Source organism: Colias eurytheme, chromosome 17 (assembly GCF_061535395.1).
Source record: "Colias eurytheme isolate Ceu_HAF_F1 chromosome 17, ilColEury1 Martin Lab GWU primary, whole genome shotgun sequence".
In the NCBI taxonomy this organism is placed as follows: domain Eukaryota; kingdom Metazoa; phylum Arthropoda; class Insecta; order Lepidoptera; family Pieridae; genus Colias; species Colias eurytheme.
This window is the reverse complement of record NC_142996.1, coordinates 6,679,047-6,698,268: the sequence shown is the minus strand read 5'-3', so window position 1 is coordinate 6,698,268 and position 19,222 is coordinate 6,679,047. Positions and strand designations below refer to the sequence as shown.

General features: G+C 32.1%; 2 protein-coding genes across 3 annotated transcripts in view; both read right to left on the bottom strand.

Annotated features, from left to right (window-relative positions):
* Positions 1-2,517: 2,517 nt before the first annotated feature.
* Positions 2,518-5,390, bottom strand: LOC149901284 (NFU1 iron-sulfur cluster scaffold homolog, mitochondrial-like). Of its 2 annotated transcripts, none has more exons than XM_090111853.1 (5): positions 5,206-5,390; positions 4,910-5,148; positions 4,401-4,586; positions 3,964-4,151; positions 2,518-2,739 (listed from the first exon to the last, which is right to left on the bottom strand). In XM_090111853.1, exons 1-5 carry the CDS (start codon positions 5,277-5,279, stop codon positions 2,602-2,604), a joined length of 825 nt encoding a protein of 274 aa, XP_089967979.1. In that variant the 5' UTR covers positions 5,280-5,390; the 3' UTR covers positions 2,518-2,601. The 2 variants fall into 2 exon arrangements, with proteins under 2 accessions (XP_089967979.1, XP_089967980.1); XM_090111854.1 differs by having other exon boundaries at positions 4,910-5,136.
* Positions 5,391-9,351: 3,961 nt separating this feature from the next.
* Positions 9,352-19,222, bottom strand: part of spz3 (Spaetzle domain-containing protein 3) — a 30,002-nt gene continuing 20,131 nt past the window's right edge. The window contains exons 3-7 of the mRNA XM_090111755.1: positions 17,065-17,186; positions 11,218-11,342; positions 10,636-10,851; positions 10,004-10,129; positions 9,352-9,554 (exon numbers count right to left, since the gene is read on the bottom strand). Coding sequence (XP_089967881.1) covers positions 9,398-9,554; positions 10,004-10,129; positions 10,636-10,851; positions 11,218-11,342; positions 17,065-17,186 — 746 coding nt within the window. The 3' untranslated portion in view covers positions 9,352-9,397. The remainder of the gene's footprint in view (positions 9,555-10,003; positions 10,130-10,635; positions 10,852-11,217; positions 11,343-17,064; positions 17,187-19,222) is intronic.

Genomic DNA, 19,222 nt, shown 5'->3' with positions numbered 1-19,222 from the left:
ACGACGACATAGAATAACATGATATTTCGTTTTGTTAGAACTGCACATTTGCTTAACTTTTTTCAATTACGATTACATATCTTATATATAAAAATGAATCGCAAAATGTGTTGGTAAGCGCATAACTCGAGAACGGCTGAACCGATTTCGATAATTCTTTTTTTATTATATTCCTTGAAGTACGAGGATGGTTCATATGTAGAGAAAACGTAAACATGTACCACGGGCGAAGCCGGGGCGGACCGCTAGTTTATAATAATAATGACCGATACATGGACGTATAAAAAAAGACGGACGGTATATCGCCTAAACATTGAGTGAAGCCTAGTAATGGCGGCGAAACATCCTTGTGTGTGTGCCATGTTGCCATGGCAACAGCTGTGTTGATGTCAATGGCGGCTGTATTTTTTTCTATAAATTTTGCCGTAATAATTTTGTCATTAAAATATAAAAGAAATAACTTGCTTCCCTGTGGAATGTAATCCCTCGTGTTTTGTTATTTAAAATTGTACTGTTGCGACACCATTTAACCACGCAAGACAGCATTTTAAATATTTTTTATGAAACAGTGACGCAGTTAATCAGTCGGTAGTTCACGACGCAATGGCGGCCGACTAGCTTACTATGGTGAGAGTGTGTGCGTGTTTATTGTCTTTACACGATCGCTAGCTTACTATGGTGGCTTCACGTTGTTTGTTCGTAATACGGCGTCCGTCTTTTTTTATACGTCCATGGACCGATACAAGTAATTTTAAGATTTCATTTTACTGATAAACCATTCTAAACATAATAAACAATTTCTGAATCTAAAGAACTGACGTCGCTACAATTTTGTGTCAATAAACTTTTTTTCTTTTTAAATACCAGAGACGTTACTATAATAATCGAAATCTGACATCTAGAATCGAATGCATTGATTACTTGTGAATAAAAATCATCATAAATTATATCAAGTTCGATTGACAAATGTTTCAAGTCCGTATCGATTGATTCACTTGACTTTAATCGATGTTTTTAAGCAGGTTAAATTGGCTCGACTATAATATTTATTTAATTTTCTATCATTGAGTACTATTACTACGTATGGAGATGACACCGCCTACATCACATAGGTTCCGCTCAACATAGGTCAAATGAAGAGCGTATACGCACTATGCGGGTAGCCGTCCGGCTGACCGCAAGCACAATTATGTACGTAATATTCATTTCTATGCGCACTGTGCGGTCTGCGGTAGCCGCATCGAAAATATATCGATTTATCGTCTGTATCATACGTACCTACATAATTGTGCTTGCGGTCAGCCGGACGGCTACCCGCATAGTGCGTATACGCTCTAAGGTCAAATGGTCTCTCTCTGGACTCAGTCGCGTTAGCGCGATGCAAAGAGTTAATACTTAACGGGCGCGATGGCAAAGAGAATACAAATAATGGTCGCGTTCATGTCTTGTTTGTTAAAAACTTAGTTATAAAACAAAAAACCACACGTAAAACCAAGGAGTATAATGTATAGTAGGGCACCAATATTACAATTTATATGATTTATTTATTTATAATTGACTTTATCCTAAAAAGTACGATATAGCCGCCCCGCGCCGCGCGCCGCGCTTGGCGCAGGCCGCAGAGATTTTCTTCGTGGTGTCTACTCTATACGATTTATATCAATATCTATATATCCATGTTTTCTATTGAGTAGTGTGTGAATAGTACATTTTACTTTATTGGGCAGAGAACGAAAAAAAAAATAATTATAGAGAATAATGGTAGTTATATTGGTATAGATTGTATGGTAGATGGTATAGGACATTTGATTATTGTAATATGAAATTAATGTCATATATTTTGAGGTCACTAATGGCTGGTTCACACTTTGATTAGTGCGAGTGCAGGTGATGAGTGCGAGTGCAGGTGTGTAGTGCGAGTAGTGTCCAATTGACTGCGAGTGCAGGTGATTAGTGCGAGTGCAGGTGTGTAGTGCGAGTAGTGTCCAATTGACTGCGAGTGCAGGTGATTAGTGCGAGTGAGGGGGAAGGGAGGGCGCGCGGGACGTGGCTACTCGCAGTCCACTCGCAAAAAAATAGAACACGCTTCTATTCACTTTACTACACAGCCTACTAAACACTCGCACTCGCAGTCGCTGTCCACACGTAGTTACTAAACACCTGCACTCGCACTAATCAAAGTGTGAACCAGCCATAAGTAATAATTTACCTCGTAGAGATAGAAAAAATGGTTGCCACTTGCCAGCTCTCAGTTAGCCGCAACGGCGTCCGATACTGATATCGGATCGGATAATGTGAAAACGCTCTCAGGAGGAAGGTATCTTTTTGTTAATTATTTTCAGGGACTGGGATAGCAGAACAACTCAAAGCATAATAATAATAATTTAATATGCATCACTTGGAAATAAAAAAGCGTAATAATGAGGGTGTGTTACTTACACCTACAATTAATGGAATTTAAAAAAATTGCTACAGATGAAAGAATGTTCCGATGTTAAATAAGAAACATGTACTGTATAATACAGGCAATATTTATTAATATACACTATTTACAACATAATTGCGTAAGAATTTTTTTTTACTACTTCTAATATCTCGTTATTATTCAGATTCTTGCTTTTCCTTCTTCTTGATTTGTTCAAACTCTTTAAAGATCTTCTCACTTAGTTTTTCACCCTCATCATCTATTTGTTCAACTGCCAATACTTCGGGAATATAGAATTGCATCATATTTTGTACCTGCAAATGGTGGTTTATGTATAGTATATAAACTTATTAAACATTAAAACAATATAATGCCGGGTCCAGACTGGTGAAACGTAACATGCAATGTAACATGCAATGAAAGAATTCACCGTCCACATTGCTGCAATGTATCATGAAAGGTAACACACTTTGTAACAATTTCTCATAGTTTGGACGTCTTGCGCGCGCGAATTGTGCATTACACGCGCATGCTACGAGCATTACAAGCCGCGCGCGGAGCGATCCGAAATTTGTCGGTTTTTCGACGAACACAAAGGGGCAAGGAACACGACTACGGGAGGTTCGTAGTGAATGCGCGTTATGAGCGCGCTATGCGTCCACACCAGCAGCGAACATGCAATGAAAGGCAGAATGTTACATTGCATGTTACGTTTCACCAGTCTGGACCCGGCATTATAGTCTGTCCACTATAAGAATTGCTTTTTGACAGCTCGACGGGTGAGACCAGAAGTGATGTTCAAAAGATTATCCATTGTGATACCATTTCAATTATAAATTCAAAATATTATCATAAATCGAATCAGGTACGTAAATAATAATTACAACGTAAACGTACTAATAAGATATGTAATAATAAGACCACATATCTATGCATTGTATGTTAAAACTAAACTAAACTAATATTTTATTATTTATTGGTTTCTATCTTACAATTTGGTTGTCTTTACGTTTAAATTATATAACATAATAGAAGAGTTTTTCTGTATCGGATATATTTTACAGAGTATTTCTATCGATTATTTTAATCTATCGACCCATCATTGAATAATTCTGTGTAGGCATCACTAAGTGAGCGGGACCTGTCCATGAAGTACGATAATTATTTGTATGAAATCTTAACATAGACAATACAATCCTACATGGGCGTGAAGCTGTCAAAAAGCAAGTAATATAATGGACAGAGTATAGGTATCTTATTTTGTGTGTTTGCAAATAACATTTGCATGCAAATTAATTACAAAGATATAGTACAACAGATGGTTTTAGGTAAATGTGTTTTTACCATGTACAGATTATAGCATATTGTAAGACATATGTTTAGACTGGCTGACTAGCTTTTTTTTCAATCTACACAGCCAACAAACATCCTAAGTACCTATGTAAATTTAATAATCAATTATTAAACTAAATAATTGATGTAATTTTTCTTTGTACAATGTCAAGCCAACTTCTATTTTATATTTCTTAGCTACTCACTCCATTTTTTAAGGTGACTATTGAACTTGGACAAGAGGAACATGACCCCTGCATTTTAAGTCTAAGCACTCCATCTTTGAAGTCAACAAATAATACATCCCCACCATCTTCTTGCACTGTTGGTCTAATTCTTGTATCAAGCAATTCCTTAATCATTTGAACCACTTCATCGTCATCTTCATTGATTTCTGTAAAAGAAAAATAAATGTTAGATGAAAGAAGTTTAACTTTATGTGGAAGTACTTTGAAAGCAATATTATTTATTTTTCTGAGCATAAAATTGCTGGAAGTTTGAATTACTTGAGTATAAATATAAATATAGAGACAACTTCAAAGCAAAATTTGTCAAATTATATGCCTAATAAGACTATATATTTTTATACAGTTAGATTGAACCAAAAAGGGTAAATCATTATTATAAAGACATAAATTCTTACGTGTATCTCCTGAGGGCTTTGCATCTGTAACTATAGGCAAGCCACTTGCAAAGAAGTCCATAATAGTTGCAAATATATCTGGCTTTAGAACTTTCCATTCAACATCATCGTCTTGTTTAGTGACGGTTATAAAATCAGACCCAAAGAATACACCTTTTACGCCATCAATACGGAAGATCATTTTTGCTATAAACAAACAATGAGAGTAAATAGTTAGATAAATAACAAATATGTAGTAAATCGGTATTTGCAATTTTATTAAAATATTTAAAAACTTTTACATTGTTTTATTACATCATTTCACAATGTGAAACATTCTGAGGTTTGTAACAGCGCTTATATTACATATTTTACAAAAGGTGTATTTAAAAGCAAAAGATACATAAACCAATTTTTTAATAGACTAATAATATATTTTGATTTGGTCAAACTATGAAATTTTGTTTGCATATTCTTAAAACTATTCTTTTAAAACATCTCAATTTTTGTGAATAATGTTAATGACTTACCTAGAGGGCTGCAAGCAGCTGCACCAATGTTTGGAAAATCTAGTGTCGTCCCCGGTTCTAACACTTGAGTACCGGGCAGAAACTTCAAACTATTCGGGTTAGGTGTTTCTTGAGTCTGGATAAACATCGACCGACAGTTGCAACTATTCAACAACGGTTTCCGATCATTCAATTTCATTTCAGTATTTTTAAGTCCAAAGCCACTAAAGGCCCTTACATCACGATACCTAAAAGACCGGCTTGTTAATGATTTTAGATAATATTTTACAGGATATGCTGGATAGAAGAAATTATACCTGGTTACAGCGGCTAGACATATTCGGCTGCATTGATGGCCTGTTCGAACGAATCGTAATGAATGTCGAAACATTTTTCTATACTTATCCACCTGAGCAGGAGATCCGTCAAGAAGTAATTATCTCTTTTTTTCAGTGTTATTTCCAAAACGTAATTTGTAAATTGTATTGGCAACTGGCATTGACAGGATACTTTGACAATTGACAGTCAATAACTCAATAGCAGTGACATTGACATAAAGTGACCTGTGTATAGTCGCGTTCTTTTGGAAGCTATACTACTACTTTATTATTACCTACTTGTTCTGTGGATTCTACCAATTATTATCGTGGTACCGGTAAAACCTGCTAGCTTTGCCAACGGTTGCAGACTTTGCCATGGCCAACTTCTGAGGGAAAAAGTGTAGTCACATCTTAATATCAGTTTTTTGTCATTTATGCATGCCTGTATAGTAAAATTTATGAGTTAAATGTTTTTGAGATGTCATTTTCGGCGGTTACTTTTTTCGAATGTTGGCGGTATGAAACTTAGTGCTCCGGAACTTTTACAAAAACAAACGGGAAAAGCATTGCCTACGTAAGTATTTTTTTGATATTATGTTAACATAATGTTCTTTAGCTAAATAAAAGCTGATTTACTGTGCTACAAGCTACCTTTACTTCGCAATTGGTATTGGTAAATTCAACAACCCCAATCACAACGTCTGTGATGGTGACTTTGCCATGTTTTGTTGGAGGTTAGGGCTGCCACAAAATTTCTGATGAATATTTTAATTAAATTGTCATTGTAAGTACCTACTGACTGGTGAAAAAAAATATAAATAGTTAGGTAGCCAGGTATGAAATACACAGTGCATGTGCTTAAATGAAGGTTTTACAGAAGGTATTTATTTATTTAATTACATATTTATTGCACACACAAAAGAAATAGAGACACATAAAGTACAGGAAATAATGTGTACAAACGGATTTTAAAACTTGATTGGATTGGTTCCTATCAAGTTTAAAATAACAACAATTTTTATATTCAATCAAGATCATATAAATAAGAATTTGTCATTGTTTAAATCTTTTAGGAATGTCGTGTACTGTGTGATATTAAAAAAAAAGTTAGTTAGTTTAATGAATACTATCCTATACTCAATCCTTTTCGATCCCAGAACTCCTTCCTACTTAAAAAAGAGATTTGTATTTATGGGCTCATCTCATGAGTGTAATTTGCGCTCCTCTAACAATCTTACGCTTTGTATGCCTGCTCACATTTCCAAATTTTACGATTCATCTTTTACCGTGCAAGCCGTAAGATTGTGGAACTCCCTACCAACCGCAATAAAGCAAGCGCAAACTCTGAATAGTTTTAAAGCTGTAATTAAAAAATATTATCTGTCCTCTTAGTCATTCTGTATTTGTTCTGTTTTACCTTTTTCTCTACTTGAAATTTTATATATCCTCTTCTGCACGTTTTTCTCTTATGTTATATAATCTTTCTTTTGTTATATAATTATGTAATTATATTATATATATTATAATTTTATACCTTTACCTATATCTATTATATTTATGTGTATTCACTTCTTGTAATGCACTATCTACCTTTTCAATCTTTTCATTTTCCTATATCCCAAGGTTGCCTGGAAGAAATCGCTTCAAAGCGATAAGGCCGCCAATTTGTACGGTGAAGATTCCTTCTGTATGAAATTGTATTTAATATCTGTGCATTGTACAATAAAGTGTTTTATTATTATTATTATACTATTTTTTTTTTATTATGTAAAACAATTCAAAGTTAAGAAACTTACTAAAAGTAATTGATTATGTTTTTTTTTTTACTTTTACTAAATTGTTCCTACTACGAAAACATTTTTATTTGACAACCCTAACCCTAACTTCTTCTTATATAGGAAATATTTTGGAAAGGTTGGTGAATTTGCCACCTTCTTAGAGAGTTAAATTACCAGTGCTAAATAATATAAAGTTTTTACTTTATTTTACGGGATATAGGAAGAGTGAAAATATATTACTTTTTAACCTCATAAACTCCAAAAATTTCATTTTTTCTTTCATATGGCAAATTTACCAGAAGTGACAGCTAACTTTGCCATAATTGTTTTTATGCTTAAAATATTATAATTTACAAAAATGAAATAGATATTTAGTAATAATGTAAATTTTCACGAAATTTACTACGTCTAGGTGCAGGTTACTCATTACGTTTTCATACAATTATATTTTTTTAAAGCGAATCAAACTTTTTGACACATGAAAAAGTGGCAAAGTAAGCAGGTTTCACGGTACTTTATAATCTTCTCTGTAACAATGTGGGTACAAAAAAAAATCACGGTTACAAATATATTCTTCAGCATAATAATATATTTCATTTTCAAGACATACATATAAAAAAACATTTGCAGAAATGTTGTGCGATTATAAAAATTGAAAATTAATTAAATTTAGGTAGTTAAGTATATTACGTTTTATTAAAGTTTGGATTTTGGACTAGGTATGAAAATATGCAAGTAAATCACATTACTTTCACTAATAAATCAATTGTTTGTTGTGATCAAAATTAAAATATGTTTGTTATTGTTATCTCAACTAAAAATGCTATTATTGGAAAGCTCTTTAAAAGGAGTTATTCTTTTTTTTATAAATAATGAGAGTCTATTTTCTATGGCTTTTCTATTTTTTTCCAGACATTGGTAACTACGGCAGGTAACTACTAACTATGAATTCTTAGATTATAATCTAATCTTAAATATGAATGACTAAAAGCAGAACTTCATGATGTGACGTATTTTATTATTCCAGGTGTACAAGAATGGTACAAGGAAAAAAAATCGAGAGGATAATGAGTGAGTGATGCTATATATTATATCCACTTTTATAATATTGTCTAACTTGATCGGCGATCCTATAATCGAAGCGATGGCGATATCATCAGAAAAAATTCTTTTGTCACCGATCCTTGTTACACGTAGGTACAAAGCTCGAATTAAATATGCCCATTTTTAAGACTCGGTTACATTCATACGTCGTACTTACAGGTGAAACGTGTTAAAATGGAAAAATGTAAAAAAGGTTAATTCTTGATAAAAGGGTAAAATTCGAAAACAAAAACATGTCTGCATTATTTATTTAAAAATTTATAAACAATTATTGTAGTATATTGTGTGAAGACAAAAATAGAGGTTCCTTTGAAACTTTTATAGGTCATACAGAAATAAAGCAATTAAAATAAAAATAATTTTATATAATAAGCTTAAAAATGTACAATAATAATTATTAAACGATATAGCTATGATGCTAATGTAACATAAGATAACACAATTATAGTAGCCATTTAACAATAATTATTACAAGAATATTTTAATCTAATGAACACTAGGAGTAGGTATACAAGTCATAAGATCAAGAGATTCTCGAAAATCACAAAGATAAAAATGATGTTCATAAGAAAAATAATACTCATACACGTAACAACTACAAAGGTACAATAAACATATTATGAGATACAATTGGAACTTAAAAAACCATTTGACTAAAATTATATAATTTTTATGAGATGCTGATTTTGTCACAGAGTAAAAAAGCAGCGAAAATCCACAAAATACAGTATAAATTACAAACAAATATAGAGGTCAAAATATGTTGTTAATAATGTAGATATTTATACATGTCATATCAATGTGTAATTATAACATTTTATTGAATTCAAATATTCAATTATCGCCTTGACCAAGTTTAATAAGCTGCTTGTTTTGGAAGTATTTTTAAAAATACTAACTAAACTTTAAGCACCGGAAATCATCAGTAATAAAGCATTCAACTTACGTAATTTACCCTGAGAAATATGTTGCAATGAATAAGTTATACGGTATGCAAATGTGGAACTCCTAAATGCGAATTGTTACAAAATCACAAGTTACGGTCGTTCAACTAATAGAGTGAAAAAATCGTTAAAATTAACATACTTATTGCAATCTCTCGTATTTAACTTCGGATCATTAATACATACATATTATACAATGCAATTCTAATAAAATTAGCACTTGGACAAATTGTCAATAAAACTATAAGCTGGCTGGCTGGCTTGAATTCTGTGTCGTATAATTAAATACATAATTTGAATTAAGATTTCACGTATCTTCACACCGTTACAGGGTAGTTCATAACTTGTCTATGGTCATATAGTTTAAGGCTTACAACGGCACACACAACAGGAAGGGAATAAGAACCAATCCATGAAGATTCCCGCGCAGTCGTCACTCGGGTCGTAGGCGAGGAGGCGATGCCATTTGTACTTCTGTTCACAACCGCAGTCGCCGGAACATCTAGATGTTGATTGTTTGCTGAAAAAAATAATCACGGATTAATAATATTCCGAAATGAAACAGATAATACCTAAATGTAAGCACTCTTATTATGCCGCAGGCAAATTATATAAGTCGTGGTTTCTAAGCTGACAAGTTGCTTGCGATAGGTGGATACTTTCTACCTGTTTATTATCCCAAATGTATAATAAATGTAGAATATAACAAGTTATACTATGTTATATTCCGATCCTTTTTTGCTACGTTTTTTTTTATATTTTATTTTACGAATTTTGATTTGAATTTTATTTAAATTGAAGATGTTACCAATAGATTTCTTAATTCAGTCATATTTATAGATTGATTTTACTTTAGAAATATTCAGTAATACCTACTGCAAAATAATAATTTAATTGAGAGTATTTAGAATTAATAATATACTTACGTACTTTACTAATCGCTTATTAGAATTTTAATAGAAGAGTTACCTGCACACTTCTTGATGTATCGCTTGTTCAAAATGCATAGTGTTGACTATTGCACGTAACTTCCGGCCAGAATTTAGCGCCCAATATGGTGTCATAATTTCGGTTTTACTTTCGCAGGCGTCTATTCTGAAATTTTAGAAATAACAATTAAATGTAAACTCCGTAATAATTATAATACGCAAACCATGTCGCTTTTGAAAGGCAAATAAAATAGGATTTTCGATGAGTTACAATATATTAAAACGATTGCAGCTGCTAACCTTTAAATATGATTGAGGCTATCAAACTTTACCATTTCAGTGAAAATTTGATTTTCTTTATAATGTATTGTAACTTCTATATAAGGTGGTTCAATTCGCAAATATCCAATACTTAAACTTTTTTCTTCGAAATCTATCCTCAATTAGGTATCCTACAACCCCTCAAGTTATTCATCTAATATTTTTTTCAATTGTGTAAAAACAGGATTCTTTGAATACTCAAATTACCTGCCAATACTATTAACCGACTGTGCGTCTGGCAGGGGCGGTTTCGCCTGCCGCACGTGCCTGAAGTACGAATCTCCCGAATGCGAGTCCATACCAGCATGCATGTAATTTGTGTAAAAAGAGGATTCTTTCTCAATTACTAACCTGCCAGTACTATTAACCGACTGTGCGTCAGGCAGGGGTGGTTTCGCCTGCCGCACGTGCCTGAAGTACGAATCTCCAGAATGCGAGTCCATACCAGCATGCATGTCTGGTACCCCTGGAGCCCTTCGCACCCTGCTCCCGCCAGGCATAGTGAACGACCCGTACATACGTTTGATTAAAGCTTTGTTTTCGTCGATGAAGGTTTCGATTTTGTCTCTGGAATAAAAAAAATATATATTATATTATTAAAAATATTCGATAAAGAATGGTTATTTGATGTTTAGTTTTATTGAAATTAAATGCTTTATGGGATTTTTTTAAAGATAAAAAATCGACCACGGGGCGGGATTTGGAACCGTCTCTTTCGCCTTATCATATCGGGGCGAAAAAAAACTCAAGAACGGATTTTTTCAAATATAAGGATAGTATTAAGTTTATATCCAAAGGATAGACTATATAATGTAAACTTTGTTTTTAATATTTAATATTTATGACTAACCGCGGTTTAGTTCGCTTTTTACAATCCCCTTTCCTATTTCAATAAATATTATAATAATCTGTTGAGTAAAATAAAGCACTTACAAAGGATAAGTGTTGCCAGCTGTCGGACAATAAAGTTGAAAGTTTCGCTTCACGCATGGCACTCCTCTGATGATTTGACCTTGGATTTCGTAGCCGAGCGCCAGTGACAGAGCAGTCCATAAGATCTGAAAAGATATTTTAAACGATTAGTTTTCTTACTCTCTCTGTCTCTAAAGTTACTCGAGCACTATAAAAATATTTGATACTAGCGGTCCGCCCCGGCTTCGCCCGTGGTACATATTTACGTTTTCTCTACATAAAAACCATCCTCGTACTTCAAGGAATATAATAAAAAAAGAATTATCGAAATCGGTTCAGCCGTTCTCGAGTTATGCGCTTACCAACACATTTTGCGATTCATTTTTATATATAAGAAGATTACCTATTAATATAATATGAACATAGAATTTTTTGTTTTAATTTAGACGTTCTTATAAAAGAAAATACTTATAAAATATTAGCGATCTAGTAAAATAAAGATTTTATGTTTGTACACATAAAACGCTTCTAACACTCGTTGGTCCTAAAAACAGTTTTTATATGAGGTTTTATTTTATTAATTGCTGACTTGACTCCAGAAACCTATATCACATACAGAACTTAAGCCGCTAAAACCATGAAAGACAACAAAACATAATATTAATTATTATCTAGTTACAATAATATTAAAAATTAAACTCACATAAATATTAAAATCCATGTTATCCGCCGCTACTGGTTTTAACTACCGGATTAAATTTTTAATTAACACGTCTCTCGCTTGTAAGGCAAGCTAATTATCTGATTTAACTTTAAACTTGTGAGAATGGCGAAAAACTAAGTTTTTATCAGTTTTTCTACGCTTAGAACACAGTGACTTGTATACTCTGTACGTCCGGTGTAACATAGGCCATCATTGTAACTAAGGCCGTTTATACAAAAACGATTTTTGAAATAAACACTTGTATGTAAAATTTTAATCATGCAAATTCATTATTTGCATTTTATTTGAAAATTATACGAGACTGAAATTGTAAAATTATATTTTTTTATTAATTTTTTGATGATTATAGTTAATCAGAGTTGAATGAATGCTAAACTATTTAGTTATTCTGGCTATCGGTACACTTAAAACTTAACACGATTAAGAGTACTGTAAAATATATTATATTCGTGGAATAAATGAAACGATATTTATATTTTTCTATTAAAATCCAAAACAACAAAGAAAAAACATAGTGGCCTAGCTAACTTAGTTGTCATAAAGTTTATAGTTGAACTGGCACTAAGTATGAACAATGAATACAAATGTTTATGCTAAATAAATATTGAACCTACCTAGAAATATAACAACTCTTAGCGCAAATTGAAATTCAAACAGCAGTCGCAATATCCAACACAGATAGAATTTAAAACAGAAATGTCATCTGCGAATTTCTTTTATAGTCTGTGGTGCCTGTTATCAAGATTTATGATTCAATTAATTACGAAATAATGTCTTAAACTAGATCACATCATTAATTTAGCAACGCTTCTCATTTTGCAATTTAAAACCAATTCCCTATAAATGGACGCAACTGTGTCAATAACCTTGCAAGCTATAAAATAAATTTACATATTATATACATATTGTGATAAAAAACGATATTGTAGTCTTATGGCGCCGAGATCGCATAACATACGTCTTATCAATAAATCAGATAGATATTATCTATGATTAAGATATTTTTATTTATAACTGTAAAATTCCCCAAAATGGCAATCCTCGATTTATAGTTCAAAATATGCAGAATAGAGTTCTCAAAATATGCTGTACTTTCAAATTTTCTGGTGAGTTTATCATCTACAATTTTACTTCGGAGTGTGTTAGTTTCATAATGTGTAAATACGGAATATCTTTTAAAGATACGTAAGGCTTCAGAAAATCAAAATTTGAAAACCTTCAACATAAACAAAAATATAAACACAAACGGGAATTCCGATTTGCAATAATCGCTCGTCGATCGATTACTTATTCTAAAATAGACAGGAGTTTTTCGTTAAGATCAGGCAATGACCCATGATAGCTGTTCATTGTTGAATTTGTCACGGGGTCTTAAATTAAAACACTGATTTGTTTTTATACTTTAAGATTTAATTCGGTTTCCTTTTTTTTTACTAGAACATTTGAACGAGTGATCGTAATTTCTTGCATCTGGCAACCTTCACGATTTAAAAGACGTAAAAAATCTAGTTAATACAATAAACGTAGGAGTGATTTAAATTAATAATTGCTAACACACGTAGAAAATGTGAACAGTAGCCATAATTTGCTTGGACAATGCTTGGACACGGTTTACCTAAGCTTTAAAATGCATGTCGCGTTCATGCAAAATTTTGTATTTTGAATCCAAGAGACACCTAAATATCGGCAACATCAAGGTTGAATATTGTGTTTTGAACATTGAATAGACTATATTATATTCATCAATGTTATTAATTCATGCTTCATGGCTAATAGTTAACAATCGACATGATAAAAACATAAACATTGGCCTTAGATGTTCGTATGTTTCGCTGTGGTATAATTTATTGTTAAATTAATTTAACTTTTAAACATAAAAATATTTATTTTAGGATTTATTAGCGTTGCATTTTTTTAACAATATGGATACTATTCTTGTTTAGGTATAGGTTTCTCTCAGACTTAAAAGTTTTAACATAGATAAATTACTATTAACTGGAGTCTCATAATAAACTTTCGCATTTTTCATGAGGACAAAACGATGGAGGTGATTGGTGATGTCAATTTTCTTTTTTAATCAGAACTTTTTATTCTTCCCACAACCCCTCTAACTCATCTTGGAAATTAGATTCAGTGTATGTAAAATATTAACTTTCAATCATTGAGGGTACTTTTCAAAACGTCCATCACATCGTTGAGCTGTCACACGTCCAATCGCTCGCAGTATAAAATATGTTTAATCTTAATGCATTGCTATGAATGCCTTAATCCATTTCCATTTTTGTTCATAAAAGGTCTCACGTATACTTTATCAGCAAACCCACGCTAGTGACTAAACAGCTCGGTTTCCTGCGGTCAGACGCCGTCGCAATTCTAATAAGCAGCCGGTCTATGCTAAGTACCTAATGGCGGACCGGTATGAGCTTTTGCTCTTGTTTTCCTTAAACACCCACCTTTCATTCACAAAAGTTAGTCATCGGTACTGTGATTCGAAAGAGACAGATGTATTGATAAGCATTACAACCTACTAAATTGAATGAATTAATACATACCTACTATAACGTTACAATAGGTTTGTAATGTTTGGCAGGATAAAGGTGGGGAAAACTAATGCTTTAAGATGAATTAACAATGCCATAGAAAATACACGACTAAAAATTAGGTATGGGGTCGATATTATCAGAAATATAAACTTTTGTACAAACTAAGTAGGTAGCTTCTGGGAAGTCTAAACCAGGATTCGAGATTCAATTGTTTACTTTATACCTGAACGATTTATCTATTATTTAAGAAGTTAATAAACAAGGTTTTAAACGATATTTCATACATAGGGTCGGTATGTAAACTTTCAATTCATACTGACTCAGACTAGACCTTCTACTAGACATTACTTCCCGTTAACCTAGAATTTTGAAATTAGGTACGCTTGAAGGTTAAAGTAAGAAAAGCAAGTGTGACTCAAATGATTTCATGACAATGAATCTTCAGGGCTGTTCTACATTCGCTTTTTCCTTTTGTTTCATAGGTAGTAGTTATGAGTTGCACAATATTCAGTCATACTTTTTAAATCTTAAATCTAAAGACTACATAAGCCTACAATATTTTACATCTGGTGGTATCTCCCTTGCCATATCGTATTGTATTATAAAATTAAAAATGAATCATTCTATGGTGATGGACTTCTTGAATAGGTCAGCATTTCTTTCGATTCTTCAACGGTTTATCGTAGAAACGCATGTATCGCAATGATATATACATATAATAGCTCTCTAAGCTTATGTCTTACATCTTATTAATTCCATATAAGAGTTAATTGATATGTCAGTACCTTTGAGACCAAGGACTGTGGATAAAATGTTGTTAAACAAAATGATTAGAATTTTAATGACGTTACATTGATTGATGACTTTTAATGAGTCGTATCTGTTTGATAAAATTTATGGATTCAGAGGACAAATTATTAAATATATAATATGTCTATTTTGTGTACATACTTTTCTATACTTGTTAGGTAAATGTGTGGATAGGTACTAAAAACCCCAATATTACTTAATCACAAAAAAGTGATATATAAAACATTTGACCCAACCCCAGTAGTGTACTAGACACTACTTTTAACAACAATAAGTGGTTACTTATCATTTACTAAGTTTAAAAATTCATTTAACACGAAACTTTCAATTTGACATCGTAATTTTAACGATTAAATTTAAGTTCTATTACCTTTCAAGGTTCCCATAAATGTAATTATTTGAATCTAAATTACATATCACTAAATAGACTTGGTATTTGCTCTTAAGCTAGTTTAAAATAGGTCAACAAATAATTTGTACTCATTACATGCTTCACTTATGTAAATGAACAAGGTGAGATAATCTAAAACTATGCATAAGTTACCCTTTTATACATGTATTTAGAGTAAATCAATTAAGTCATTAAAACAATTAATTGAGAAAAGACAAGTACATAATTATGAGTAATAAGACAGGACAATTAGTTACAATTTTCTGACATTTATTATCTACATTAATAAAACTTTTAATTAAAAAAAAATTGCAGTTCATTGTATATATACTACATATTGATATATTATGTAGTAGGTACCTAGATATAAAAATTGTAAAAGAAAGGCTTCTTTATAGAAGAAACAAAATAAAAGCTTCCTAACCTCGAAAAAGCTCGACAGATATTTATGGTATTTACAATCAGAATGATAGAAAAACTTATGCTAACATTTTTTTTAATTCGTAATTAAAACGTTGAATGTAAAATTTTTTGAAAAATTTTATGCTTTATATTTTTAAAACGGCCTATAGTTTATCTAAAACGCGAAATAGCCATAACAACTTTCACTAATTGACATTGCCCAATCGTAAAGAAAATAAACATTGTCTTTAGTGATAATGAAGATTTCAATATTAGGAAACATTGTCTCTTATGTAGGTACGTTTTACTCAAAGGCATTTGTTTTGTCTTTGTGCAAACACTATGTTGTTTGGTTGACCTACCTTTAACCATACGTTTACGTGATGGACAATGTGCGAATTACACTACTTTAAGCAAACTGTGGCAACACTTAATTAGTTTGTACTTAGGTTATTGCTCGTAAATACCCACATGAGTTTACGCATTTAAATTTTACGACTGCATTTCCAAATATATTGATAATATATTGTTAAGCTTTTGTGTTATCTGCAACTTTATGGTAGGATAACTGTATATTTGTGATTTTACACAATTTTATAGTAGATTTGGTATTAATAATTAATTCGACTATCAAACAATAAGGTAAAGTGCTACGAGCTTAAAATCATAAAGCATGTTTTGAAATGTTTATCTAATGTTTGTGTCAAATCAAAATATGTAATGGAAAACGGTTACTGTATGTAGATTGTAGGTAAAGGTGAGCCTTCGCCGAGTGCAATCGCATGTTCTTGTATTTTTTCTGATACTAACCATAATGTTTAATTTGGCTTTAGCTGCATTACAAGAGCTTTTCCCAGCAAACGAGCTAGCATGAAACTCAAGTCAAGCTGTGTATTTTTGTAGTAAAAGAGAGTCGATTATAAATGAAACCGTATCCATAATGAAACCATGAATAAATTTTTTAGGGAATACACAAACATAAAAGTATTTTTACTTACAGGTATTTGATAAAAGGAACCATTGTTGACCGTGGGGTATGAGGTGAGGGGTACCACTGGGACGGTACCATTTCTTAGCAGTATTGGCCCTTGGAGCGGCGTCACCGATGGCTGTATACCATCTGAAAAATCACAAGTAATACATTAAAGCAATTTCATTCATTGATATATTGTTTAATTATAGCGCAGGTTATATTATGTACAAAATGTGTAGGTTATTCGCTGGGAAGGATAATTTAAAATTGGTTGAGTAAACGGTCTTGATACTTTACGTTTAGTGCTTATTACCACAGTTTAGAAATGTCAAAAATAATAAACTCAAAAAAGAAGACATAGCTTGACTCTTGAGCTATTTTGTTTACGCGATCACTGTCAACACAACCTCATTATTAACAAAAAAAGAAGTTAAAAAAACTTTTATTACCATAAGTTGCCATTTGATGAAGATTAGATACAAAGAATATCTAGTCAATGAGTAACCATAATGTGTCAAGCAACAATTTCAACAGAGCTGGGCGCGTCACATTCGTGTCAGAGGTTACGAAATCATTCAGATTTTGTTGAGAAAATACTGTATTTTATACAAGAACTAGAATACTAAAGTGATTTAAATGCTTTTTTTATTGGTTTACATTGATAGCGGGTTATGCAACGTTTGGCGAATCACCAGAAAGGATGAACAAATAAGCGAAAGTAAAAAACAGACGCGTTTCTTATAATTGAGTAATACAATATATATCCTTTTAAGGTATCGTGAATTTTTCGTGTCCTGTTTGGTTAATGGGGTTTATATTTTATTCCGAGTTTTTATCTATTAAATTTGTTTCATAAGTACTTATTATTTTTTATTTTTTAAGATCTTAATTAATTCGCTTATCGTGACAAAAAACCTATATTTTAATAATTTAAAAATGTATTATACTGAAATTGTTTTCTCTCCTAATTCTCCTAAAGACGAATTCATAATATGATATGAGGACCAATTTCACTGCAATTAAGTAGCAGGTAAGTACCTACCTATTTATAGGTAAATTAAAAAGGAAATTAGCACAAAATATAGGCTACAAGGATCTTTGGCACGTATCCAATCATAAATTAATATTCATCGCGCATTCCCTACATTAGGTATAATTATTTTATTTATTTATTTATGACACTTTATTGTACAAGTACCAGTAATAAAAACATAATTTAACAAGAAAACATGAATACGGTAAGTGCACAAAAGGCGGCCTTATTGCTTAAAGCAATCTCTTCCAGGCAACCATATTAATAAAGGACATGTACGATGCTGGTTAAACGCGAAGGCGCAATCATAAAATAAATAAAATCAAGGTTATGAAAACAAAATCAAAAGCTATGGGAAATAAACCTTAATATACAGGGATACAATAATTATAACATAAATAATTATGTACACAAAACTCAAAAATATCAATATTACATACATACTACATCAATACTTAAAAAATAGTAATAAATACAATTAAATAAATATAAGACATAAATATGCTAATAAATAAAATATAACATACTATAGATAATATTATTAATATTATTAAACATGATATATACAAATTCATATAAATATATACATATATACATAAGATGAAAAAAAAGGAAACTAAATAGTGGAAAAAAAGTGCTCTTTTACAAGTGCTTTGAACATATGCAGTGATTTGGCGCGTCTGATGGTCTCAGGGAGAGAATTCCACAGTCGAATTGCTACGACGGTATAGGATGAGTTAAAAAAATTGGAATGATGAATAGGGGTGGATAGGAGAAGGAGATCAGAAGAACGAAGGGAAAGGGAACTATTGGAATGTAAATATTGGAACTGATTCTTAAGATAGATAGGAGTTTTCGGGTCAAACAGGATAGAGAACAGGAGTTGAAGGATGTGAGTATTCCGGCGAAGACGAATAGGGAGCCAGTGAAGTCTTTTGCGAAAATCAGAAACATGATCGAACTTGCGTAAGCCGAAGATGAATCTGATGCAAAAGTTTTGCAGCCTCTCGAGAGCGTCCAGTTGATATTCGTGAAGATCGGGATAACAGGAGTCGGCATAATCCAGGAAGGGGAGTAGAAGGGATTGAGTCAACGCAATTTTGGTAGAAATCGGAAGAAAGTTGCGCAACCGACGAAGAGAAGAAGCAGA